General features: G+C 37.5%; 1 protein-coding gene across 5 annotated transcripts; it reads right to left on the bottom strand.

The window, feature by feature from the left end:
- Window positions 1-432: 432 nt before the first annotated feature.
- On the bottom strand, window positions 433-10,920 carry si:dkeyp-120h9.1 (Y+L amino acid transporter 2-like). 5 transcript variants are annotated; one of them, XM_047808121.1, is made up of 10 exons: window positions 10,653-10,920; window positions 8,444-8,908; window positions 7,247-7,372; window positions 6,926-7,070; window positions 6,710-6,833; window positions 4,309-4,412; window positions 3,931-4,027; window positions 3,702-3,851; window positions 3,406-3,589; window positions 433-2,422 (listed from the first exon to the last, which is right to left on the bottom strand). In XM_047808121.1, exons 2-10 carry the CDS (start codon window positions 8,886-8,888, stop codon window positions 2,325-2,327), a joined length of 1,473 nt encoding a protein of 490 aa, XP_047664077.1. In that variant the 5' UTR covers window positions 8,889-8,908; window positions 10,653-10,920; the 3' UTR covers window positions 433-2,324. The 5 variants fall into 5 exon arrangements, with proteins under 5 accessions (XP_047664077.1, XP_027031752.2, XP_027031750.2 ...); XM_027175951.2 differs by having other exon boundaries at window positions 10,659-10,920; XM_027175949.2 differs by having other exon boundaries at window positions 8,444-9,020; window positions 10,653-10,919.

Raw genomic sequence — 10,920 nt, 5'->3', positions numbered from 1 at the left:
CATGCACCTGAGAGGCCTGTGTGAATACAAATGGCCCAAACCTTCTGGTATTGTAAAAGTGATACAGACATGAGAGCATTAAATGATCAATTCAAATGCAAAACACTGCTGCGAGCAGTGGCTGAACCAGCAAGTTATCCAGGAAGATCACAAGATCCTGACATGGGGATGAATCGCCTGGGATGACCAGCAGTTTAATTTAGCTGGGATTGAGTTTGACCAAATAAAGCCTACAAGAAGTAAACAAATTTACTTACAAGGCCAAAAGAGCAAGGCTTTTGACAATACAACAAGAAAATACATCTTCCCACAAAAAGAAGCATCAAACCGAGGTCAATGACATGAAGCAACGAAGACAATTAAAGTACACCAATAGTGCAGAAGCTCCCTCCAGAGGATTTTCCTGTTCATTGCAGAAAATAGAAAGATGCATTTAAAATTTTAAAACACCTTTTTAATTTGGTATAGACAATTTAAAATCAGAAAACAAAATCTTTCAGAAAAATACAAAGTCAGCAGTAACTGAATGCATAGATACAAAGAACAAAACCAGCATATGGCAAAATAGATAAGACAGGAGATTGGCACACCCACATCTACCCACATTTAAATGTTCATACAGAAACAAACAGAAATGTACTGTAAACCAACCAGAAATGTTGATAATACAATAAGTTGTTACAGCATGTAACATCACAAAATAAATTCATGTGAACAAGGTGTGAACAAGGTGTGAACAAGGTACATGTGATTTATAAAGTACAGGGTGTAAAAACAGGGCATCTCCAAAAAAGTCTCTTTAACTGACAAGTATTAAAATAAAGATAATAAAATGTCCTGGTTTATAAAGGTCTGTGCTGAGAATTTTGGTAAAAGACAACATTTCATGAAAGGTCCAAAATCAACAACATTTTTGGTACAAATGTGCTGGTGCTAGAACAAACACAACAAAGATTACAGCTGAAGAATAAACACACCCAGCTTTGATAATCACAAGATCCTAAATCCTATTATATGCTGAAATGATTGTGATGCAATGAAAACTGTTCTTTAGGAGCAGAACCTTAATCTGAAGCTTTGCACTAATAACAAGAAATTCAAGTGCAAACAATAAACCAGCTTGTGATTTAGCCTGAGACTAGAAGGCCACATCCTGAAATCCAGCATTAAAACAGCTGTTAATGTGTCCTTGTGCCATAAAGTGACAGACATATAGTCAAAATATCTTATTTGTTTCCGTACAACCTCTGTGAGCTGAAATATTGCATCAGGTTTTCCAAATTTCCCAACTTAAGGTATGTGTGCACGTTTTTCCTGTCCGGACATAGATTCTGCCCTGAACTACAACAGATATGCTCAGCTCTGCCCTTTTTTTTAGAAGACAGTGCATGAAAAGAACAATTATAAAAGACACTAAAACCGTTTGAGCATCCAAAGGAAAATGTCTGGAAAGGACTGGATACACTATTCTTACTAAAATGTTATAGGGATTAGCAAGTTTCCCCATTTATGCATAAGTTGTCTCCCTATGCAAAGGCCACAAGACGTGAAAAAAAAATCCATGTAATCTAGACTAGAAGTTAAAAAATTAAAGAAAAAAAAAAAAAAAAAGGCAAATGGAAAAAGATCCATATCATGGGCAGTAATGTATATGGTCCTAAAAGTAAGCCTTAAAAATAAACAAAGGAAAAAAAATAAATAACAATATATTAATGATTACAGCATTTATTACTCGGTGTAAGAAAAAGTCCTATCTAGTTTGGCTATCAATCAAAACGCTCCTTCATTTACCTGTGCCAGTGTACTTGGCTAGCACACATTAGATCAAGATTATCAAGACACATAAGCCAACATTATTGACAAGAAAACCCTTGACAGACGGGAAAAAATTATATAATGTATTTTACCACAAAGAACGAACATGATTACCAAAACTATAGACTAAAGCTATTATTTATAATGTGTACTAAACAACATACAACCAGCAAGTCTGGTGAAAATGCTGCTTGATAATAAGCAGCTCCATTTTTTTTTTTTTTAAAGTTGACCAGAAATACCACATTCCCGCAAACTTCCTCTTGGCTCAAAAGACCAAATAAAAGAGACCAAATTCACATAGATAATGTTGCCATGAAGAAAAAGTAATTCCAGAACATTTGATGTCTTTCATATCATGTGTCCTTTCTGCTATAGTAAACCTTTTTTTTTTTTCCATTTGGTCGAACCACAGTATATATTAAATATAAAAATTGGATAAAAAAATTAAAAATAAAAAATGTGAAAAATCCTAGTTCAAAGATATGGCTGGAGTTTTTAGTTTATGGTCATTTTGATTTGTCCCCTTCAGGTGGATTGTCGAGGTCAAGGCCAGGGTCTGCTAAACAGCAGAAACACAACTTCTGGATGGACAGTGAGATCTTATCTAAATGAAGAGAGAAAGATTTGTTTGAAAATTGGTGTATGAGATTCATTACTGTCAATACTGGAATTAAATGATTCTGATCATACTTATAAGGCTAAGAATTCAATGGCTGCATTGTAATTAGAGCAGATTTGGTAGTCACACAGCTTTATTACTGATTCCGCATTCCCTGTTTGCCTTCACATCGCTTGTTTTATTCAGAAAAGGTTCCACTATTCTTATAGTAATTTTAAGAATAATTTTTTGGCTATGTAAAAACTGCATTAGCACAAATCTCGTACAAGCAAAAAATAGTAAAATGAGTTCTGGAAGCCTGATATACAAGTCAGTCTGAACAAAGAATAACTGAACTGGAAATGACATCTTGCATAAGACTTTGGAAACGGTTGATGTTATAAAGGTCACTATTATAACCACACTGCATTCACATTATAGAAAAGTCTGAACAGAACAAAGGATCTATGATACAGGCAAAAATACCAATTATGATCTTATGTGCTTTTCACTCACCTTTAATAAGCTACAATGCCAGGACTTGCCTAACCATAATGTAATAATATCTTAGGTGTGTGTCACAAAAACCTGACTAGTCATTCATTCATTTTCTACCGCTTATCCGAACTTCTCGGGTCACAGGGAGCCTGTGCCAATCTCAGGCGTCATCGGGCATCAAAGCAGGATACACCCTGGACAGAGTGCCAACCCATCACAGGGCACACACACTCTCATTCACTCACTACGGACAATTTTCCAGAGATGCCAATCAACCTACCATGCATGTCTTTGGACCAGGGAGGAAACCGGAGTACCCGGAGGAAACTCCGAGGCACGGGGAGAAAACTCCACACACAAGGCGGAGGCGGGAATCAAACCCCCAACCCTGGAGGTATGAGGCAAACACACTAACCTCTAAGCCACCGTGCCAACCCTGACTAGTCTCTTATTAAAATTCATCCTGACCAACCCTGATGCAATCTACTTACCAAACAATCTGCCTAAGAAGGCAGGCCTGGAGCTGGGAGGCAGGTACACAAAAAGGTAGTAGAATGGAACGCCGGAGAGAGCCACCCCGATGCCCACCAGGGAGTTTATAGTGTCACTGTAAAGTGGCACCACCACCAGAAACACAGAGCACAAGCAGTACACTATGGGGAAAAATAGGCTAAGCTACACACATACACACACACACACACACACACACACACACACACACACATACACACTCCTGTTAGTGTCTATTAAACATACAGTAAACCCAGAAGACAAATAGAGGTTCTACCTTCACAGGGCGAGGCATCTCAGGAGCCTTTATGCGCAGGTAGATCTGACTGGCAATGGACAGGCCAATGAACAGCCAATAATTAAAGCTGAAATAATTAATAAGCTGGAACACATCTTCAACAAGGAGGTAAATCAAGCTCATGCCGCCCTAAGGAGAAACAAAGCTCTGTTTTAAAAATACAGATGCTTGTGGATAACTGTTTAAATTTTTTTTACTAAAATCTCACATTGAACAGCAAGGCCGGGATCGGCGTGTAGCGCTTCACATGGATCATAGACAAAGCGTTGGGCAAGTGACCCTCCCGAGATCCCACAAAGAATAACCTGAAGGGAATAAAATGATAACACTGAGAAATGAATTTACAGACATTCACAATTGTAAAAGTGTTACATTATGCTGAAACTCCATGTAAACTAATCATCTAAAATTTAGAAAGTAAATATCCTCATATTGTCTGTGGAATCAAAGAAATCATTAAAAGCATCCTATTCCTGGAGAATTACAAGGATTATTAAAACATTGTAGGACAGCTACAGTCTGGTCATGGAATGGTCATTCTCCACCTTTTATAGTTTGCTGTACACCTGATTCAGTTATAACTGACCTGGAGGCAGCGATGATGGAGGAGTTGAGACCACCGTAGCAGGAGATGGCCACAGACAGGGGGATCAGCCAGCGTGCAAAGCCAAGAACACTGTCAGCAAATGTCTGCACATAGACAACATACACCATTCACACCAAATCTCAATTTAGAGAGTTACTTTAAATTTGTTTTGAAATATTCTACAGTTATTTAACCAAAAACAAAAAAGCAGTCATGCAAAATATAATCACAACTGAAAACATAGTCTAGACATCTGCCAAATTCATTGCATTTGCATATTAGAACTGGAACATTATGAGCAGTTATTTATTATTTATGCTTTATGTTTAATATCAACTCAAGGTAAGATCGGTACCATCCCTGTTTCTAAAGAAAATCTTCACACAAACCAAGTTATAAAACTACAACAATGTCTACTTTCACCTCCTTCTTTTTTTTTTTTTTTTTTTTTTTGCTTTATGACAAAAAAAGAGAAAGCACAACAAATTAACAAAGAGGTATATTGACTAATTGGCTTTGGTTTGTGCCACACAGTCATTACCAGGCAACCGAGTATCTCATCTCCTGTTTTGGAATAATAGTCAGAATCTCCTGAGAGTCTTCTGCCTGCGGCTTCCTCTACCTAACTCGATCAGTTGATCAGCAGATGAAAATTGTCTGATTGAAATGTCCCTGACCAGATATTGGCAATTAGGAGCTGCTTTGTGACTTACTGGAACCAGGACGTTAAATGACCAGGACAGTGTGTGTGGTCATTTGATCAGGTTTTACAAGCTGATCTCTATAAACTGTAATCCACATGTATTTGTAAATATACTTTTGAAGATATGACTACTTTTGGTTATGAGACAACAACATATTCAGTTTAGTTTAAAATAAAGTGTCAATGGCTTTATGGCTAGAAGTGGCACAATGGCTAGAACAGTCACCTCACAGGGTCCCTAGCTTGATCTTCAGCTGAGGTTACTATTTGTGCACGAGTTTCTCATGTTCTACCTGGGTCGTCATCATCAGAAGTTTGCTCAATGTGAGTTCCTTTGGAAGGTTTACAAACCATCTTTCAAAAAAATAGGTGCACTCATTCATGGTCAGTAACCATTTTACAGACCTGCCAACCTTGGAAAAAATTTTAGCAACTAAGTAGCAACTTACTGCAGCGACGCGAGGTCAGGGACATTTGCTGGTCAGTGTTGATTAAGTTCACAGGCTCACTCATCACTTTTTACTATATTTTTCCTATATAAATACTGGCAAATAAAGTAAAACTTGACCTGTGCGTAAAACTTAAACTTGAGGCACAACACCGGACACTTGGGCACATGCCCCAGTAAAGGAGTCTAACGACGCCTGTGGTTCGGCATGCAGGCTTATTAAAATGGATGAAATTCACAATTCTGGCCATTTACCTTTGAAACGTTAAGTCCTCACTTGTAAAAAACAGTCACTGTAAGAAGAAATGAAGACGGACAGAGACAGATGAAAACCACATTTGTTTTGACGGCTCTCCGCTTGTAGCGTTGAGTTTTAAACTGGAGCTATGATTGGTCGAATTATTATTTTCCCAGGTTGCTGCCCAATAGGCGCATTGCCTGGTGCGCAAAGGCACAGACAGTTGTACTCAACGGCATCAATTTTTTACAATGCGTATTTTGAAGTTACAAATCATAGCAGCATACTTTGATTTCTAAATGCGTATCTGCTACACAAAATGCATAAAGGTTGGCAGGTCTGATTTTATTATGCTTTATCCCCAGAACACTGACTGCGAGGCAGGATCATTCATCCTGGGTGGTTTGCCATTGTATTGCACTATGCACACACTCATTATACCTGGGGACATTTTAACATTGGGACAATCTTCCCACCTGTATGCATTTGGGAGATGGAAAACCACACAGAAAACCTTGGAACAAGCATTACCTCAAACTCAGGAGGCAATGAGGTAGGTGTACTAGTTAGGTTAACTTGTCCTGTGGTGTAAATGATACAGATTTGTGGATACAGATGTGTGCACATGCATGCATTAAGGTCTTTGATGGACTAACTTTTATTGTTCCAAGAGGTTCTTTTTGAACCTGATGTTGCATGTATCTCAGAAAACATTCAGTTAAGCCTTACTTATGAATACATAATTAATGCTGTCTAACAATTATAGTTTTAAAGTTGTTTAAATGATTACATTAATTACAGATTCAACGACAAGCAATTGAAGTTTCAAGTGAACATCCTTAGTGCAAGGAAATGTCAAAATCCTTGTCTGTAGTAATTGCACATATGATTTAGATGCAGTACACAATAACACAAGTATTTCTTTTAATCACTACACTGAATGACCACTGGATTTCTCCTGTGATAAGCTGTAGTAATGATGTTTATATAAAATGTGGAAGCCCACACTCACCACAGCTACTGCCTCACTTTGCAACACGGTATCTGCATCCAAGACTGCGTAATAGGCCACATTGGTCAGGAGATAGATAATTGTGACGAGGGGCATAGATATGGCAATAGACAGTGGCAAGTTTCTAGTGAAGGATCACAAGAAAAGACACATGAGTAACGACTGCGAAAGGAAATGTTTTATCATTCATTGTTCCGTGTTCATGACTGTTCTGACCTCTCTGGGTTTTTGATCTCTTCAGTAATAAAGTTCAGAGTGTCCCAGCCAGAGTATGAATATAAAGCAGCATACAGAGCCAATGCCATGTCTCCAGGATTCAGTTTAGAGTCCTTAAAAGAGTCTTCAAAGTTCATTGTCTTTCCTGTAACATAACACACATTCTGAACACCCATCTACTGAAAACTAACCTACTGTACAATAATCTGTTTCTCAGTACACAATAAACAGGAACACAACTCACTAACAGTAGTACATTTTAACCATGCACTTTTGTTTAACATCACGATGCAGGCAGGAAAAATATGAATTTTAAACTACCTTGGGCCAGGACGACTAGACCAGCAATGATGATGACAATGAGAGCCAGCACTTTTGCAACAGTAGAGATGACCTGCAGGATGGCTCCCCACTTCACCTTCATACAGTTCACAAAGGTCAACAGAGCTGCAGAGAGGGAAAATGAGCAAAATATCAACATACAGTCTCCTAAAATGTCAACATACAGTCTGCCAAATGCTGTAAATGTAATAATTTGATTTCATTGCAACATTTTCATTTCCAACGAGTTTAAGTTGAGGCACCACATGAACTGATGTAAAGTATCTAAGCTCTGTATTCATTTGATCGGCTTATATTAATGTGTTATATTTCTATTAAAATTATTTTGTCGATTGACCCGCACAACCAAATACTACATGGAATATTCTGGCAACATATGAAGCTGTAAGGCTGGACAATAGAACAGTATGAATATTGTAATATAATTGCAAAAATTGACAATTTAGAAATACAAATACTATTTTTGTACAGGTTGGGTTTTCATCTAATTTTCTTAAAACAAAAAAACAAAAAAAACAACATTTTTGGGAATGCTGTAGTAAAATCTCTGAACCCAGAACTCAATTTGTTGTCAGTTTTATTAGCAAAAAGACTGTTAGCTAAAGGGCCAAAAAATAAAATATTTGCATTAATACAGGTTTTACAATTCAACTTCAAAAGACTGACAGTAGCCACAGGTGTAATGAGTATGACAGATGCCAACCTTCTACATCATGCTAAAGTTCTGCAACCATAAACTGAACAAAACATTTTGTACATTAAAACCTTTTTTCCTCTCTTAATACACCTTTATGAAAGAACAAATACACAAAAAATGAACTATATAATATTTTAATCAATCATTAATTATTTTCTAAATCCCCTCAAATAAATAAGTAAAATAAAACAACTTATCATCTTTGACTCATATTTTCCATACTTTAAAAATGCTTTTAACGTCCATGCTGCATTTTTCTGATGTAACCAGAATTTAATTATTTTGCAGTTCTGCATCCGGCAATTGATCTAAACCCTACAAAGTTATAACACGCAGCATTGTGGGGAGTTTCTCTAGAGAAGCATTCAGTAGTATGAATTAGACTTTCATAGCTGACCATAACAAACCTTCAAATCTTATAAACTGTGAGTATCTAAAGCACACAAAGTCTCTCCTAATCTTTAAATAATAAAACTCACCAATGATGAGAGCAGCGATGAGTCGCACAGCACCATACGGGGCTGTGCAGGTCGGGTAGAACGGCTGCACCAGGTAGTTGGAGAAAGTAATCGCGATGACGGCCTGGCATGCCGGCTCCACGATCATCAGTGAAGTCCACAGACGAACAAATGCCAGGAGGCCACCAAAGGCTTCCAGGATGTAGGCATAGCTGGCACCTGACTTACGGATTGTGGTGCCAAGTTCAGCATAACAGAGGGCACCAAATACAGAGAAAACGCCACCTATAGCCCAAACTACCAGCGAGAACCCATATGAGCCTGTGTACTCCAGCACACCCTTTGGCGAAACAAAAATGCCCGAGCCAATCATATTGCCAACAATTAAGCAGACTCCATGTAAGAGCGAGATCTCCTGCTTCAAACGCATGGAGTTGGTTGAATCAGTGTCAACTGCTTTAGCCATCACTTTACGTTGAACGCAATCTGTTGAGAACGAGGAGCAGAAAAGAAAGAAGAAGGAAAAAATATATGAAAGGTAATACCAGATGACAAAATCAGGATTTTGTGAGTCTCATATGTTGTCACAGGGTCAAATCTGTGAAGAAAAAAACAAAAAAACAAACAAATATAAAAACAGTTAGGAAGAATAGGAACATCTAATATCAAAACAGACATAAATAAATATTTTAATAACATGTCATTATTTACAAGATGAAATTAGGATGCACAACCTGTACTTTGACTGTTGTCTCAAAAAATAATAACCAAATTTCATACCCAAATTTGATCTGACTTTTTTTTTTGTAGTATGCCGACTAAGTGAACATGTCATAGAAAGCTCTCATGTATTACTCCAGCATGTGATAAACAACTTTAAACTCTACAGCGAAACTGTGAATACTGGCATCTCTGCATAGCAGCATCATCAGAGAAGTTTTAAATAAATATTAAATACATATATTTAAAATATTAAATACTCAAAACTTTTCCCTTTTAACCAGAAAGAAAAATTAATTCATTTGGATGTTGCTTTGCGTTCAGAAATGAATGTAGTTACTTTAATCCACTGGGTGAGAGATTTGTTATGATTTTCTTTTCCTTGTGTATTACATATGATTAGCTTTTATAATAGTTATCTAGGTCTGTGTAGTTTATATACAACAAACCTATACATACTTGGCTGATTTATTACGCCACACGACACGGGAAGTTCTAAACAAAAGCAAACTGGACTCATATTAGCTAACATGAACTTCTCTCTCTCTTATCACCTTATACTTCAAGTGTGATCATTTATTGACACATACCGACTTCCTTCACATATCCTCCAGGTAAATCACAATTTATAGCTTTTATACTTGCCACGAACAGCGTTTTAATCCTTCGTAAATGATGCCACTGTTCATGAGGAGACCTGACACAGCTCACGGAAATTAGCCGGTAGTAGCTAAAGCTTAGCTTCATTGCATTCGAATGAGCTCCTTAAGTCAAAAAATATGTACACAGCTAGCAAGAGAAGGAACAAAAAGTCCTGGCTGTTAGGGCTCACCTTCAAGAGTAAGCCCCTGAGGCAAAATGCTTCGTTTTCTGAAAATCTATACACGATGTGACACGCCGTCAAGCCGTGGGGGTAGAGAGAGAGAGAGAGCGCGTGTGTGAGTGAGTGAGTGTGTGAGTGAGTGAGAGAGAGAGAGAGAGAGAGAGAGAGAGAGAGAGAGAGAGAGAGAGAGAGAGAGAGAGAGAGAGATGAAAGCTCTCTTCCGCCCTTCAATGTAAATTGAGCGCGAGCATTTAATGGTAACTCACTACTGATTCGATTCGTTCAGGTGCTTGATTTGATTAATTTGATTCCCTTACCACTTATCGAAATGGGTGGTATGATTTGATTTGTTAATTTGTTTTTTTTATTATATATATATATATATATATATATATATATATATATATATATATATATATATATATATATATATATATGTATATGTGTGTGTGTGTGTGTGTGTGTGTGTGTGTGTGTGTGTGTGTGTGTGTATGTATGTATGTATATGTGTGTGTGTGTGTGTGTGTGTGTGTGTGACTTGAATTGGGCATCTTGTGATATGGCACATAACTAGCCAACAGCCTAATTAAATAGTAAGAAAAGCACACTAAGGTAGCGACGTTCCAGACAGCTGATGACATCTGATGATTTTCACAGAAAAAAAGAAAGAAAAATGACAAATGGTACCTTAACCTGCTTTTCTTTGGAGGGGAGTGACATCTGCTCCACACAAACTCTCAACCGGTGTCCCACAGGGCTCAGTATTTGGTCCTTTCCTTTTCTCACAGTATACTCACTCTCTTGAAATTATTTCCTCACACATGTTCTCTTAACACTGCTATGCTGATGCTGAGACCTTCGGTTTTTCTAAGTCCAAGCTAAATACAGTATATAGTGTTATTTATGTCTGTACTTTTGAGAGTAACCATCAGCTGGAAACAAATTCCTTGTGTGT

Source organism: Tachysurus fulvidraco, chromosome 24 (assembly GCF_022655615.1).
Source record: "Tachysurus fulvidraco isolate hzauxx_2018 chromosome 24, HZAU_PFXX_2.0, whole genome shotgun sequence".
NCBI lineage: Eukaryota > Metazoa > Chordata > Actinopteri > Siluriformes > Bagridae > Tachysurus > Tachysurus fulvidraco.
The sequence above is the reverse complement of the archived record's forward strand: the minus strand, read 5'-3'. Positions and strand labels throughout refer to the sequence as shown.

What these genes read in the sequence shown, in the direction of transcription:
- si:dkeyp-120h9.1 (XM_047808121.1), bottom strand. Translation starts at nt 8,888, where the DNA reads ATGGCTAAAGCAGTTGACACTGATTCAACCAACTCCATGCGTTTGAAG. An exon ending in CATCGCTGCTCTCATCATTG is followed by an intron (nt 7,373 to 8,443) that starts GTGAGTTTTATT and finishes CCCTCTCTGCAG; the next exon opens with CTCTGTTGACCTTTGTGAAC. An exon ending in TCTAGTCGTCCTGGCCCAAG is followed by an intron (nt 7,071 to 7,246) that starts GTAGTTTAAAAT and finishes GTTATGTTACAG; the next exon opens with GAAAGACAATGAACTTTGAA.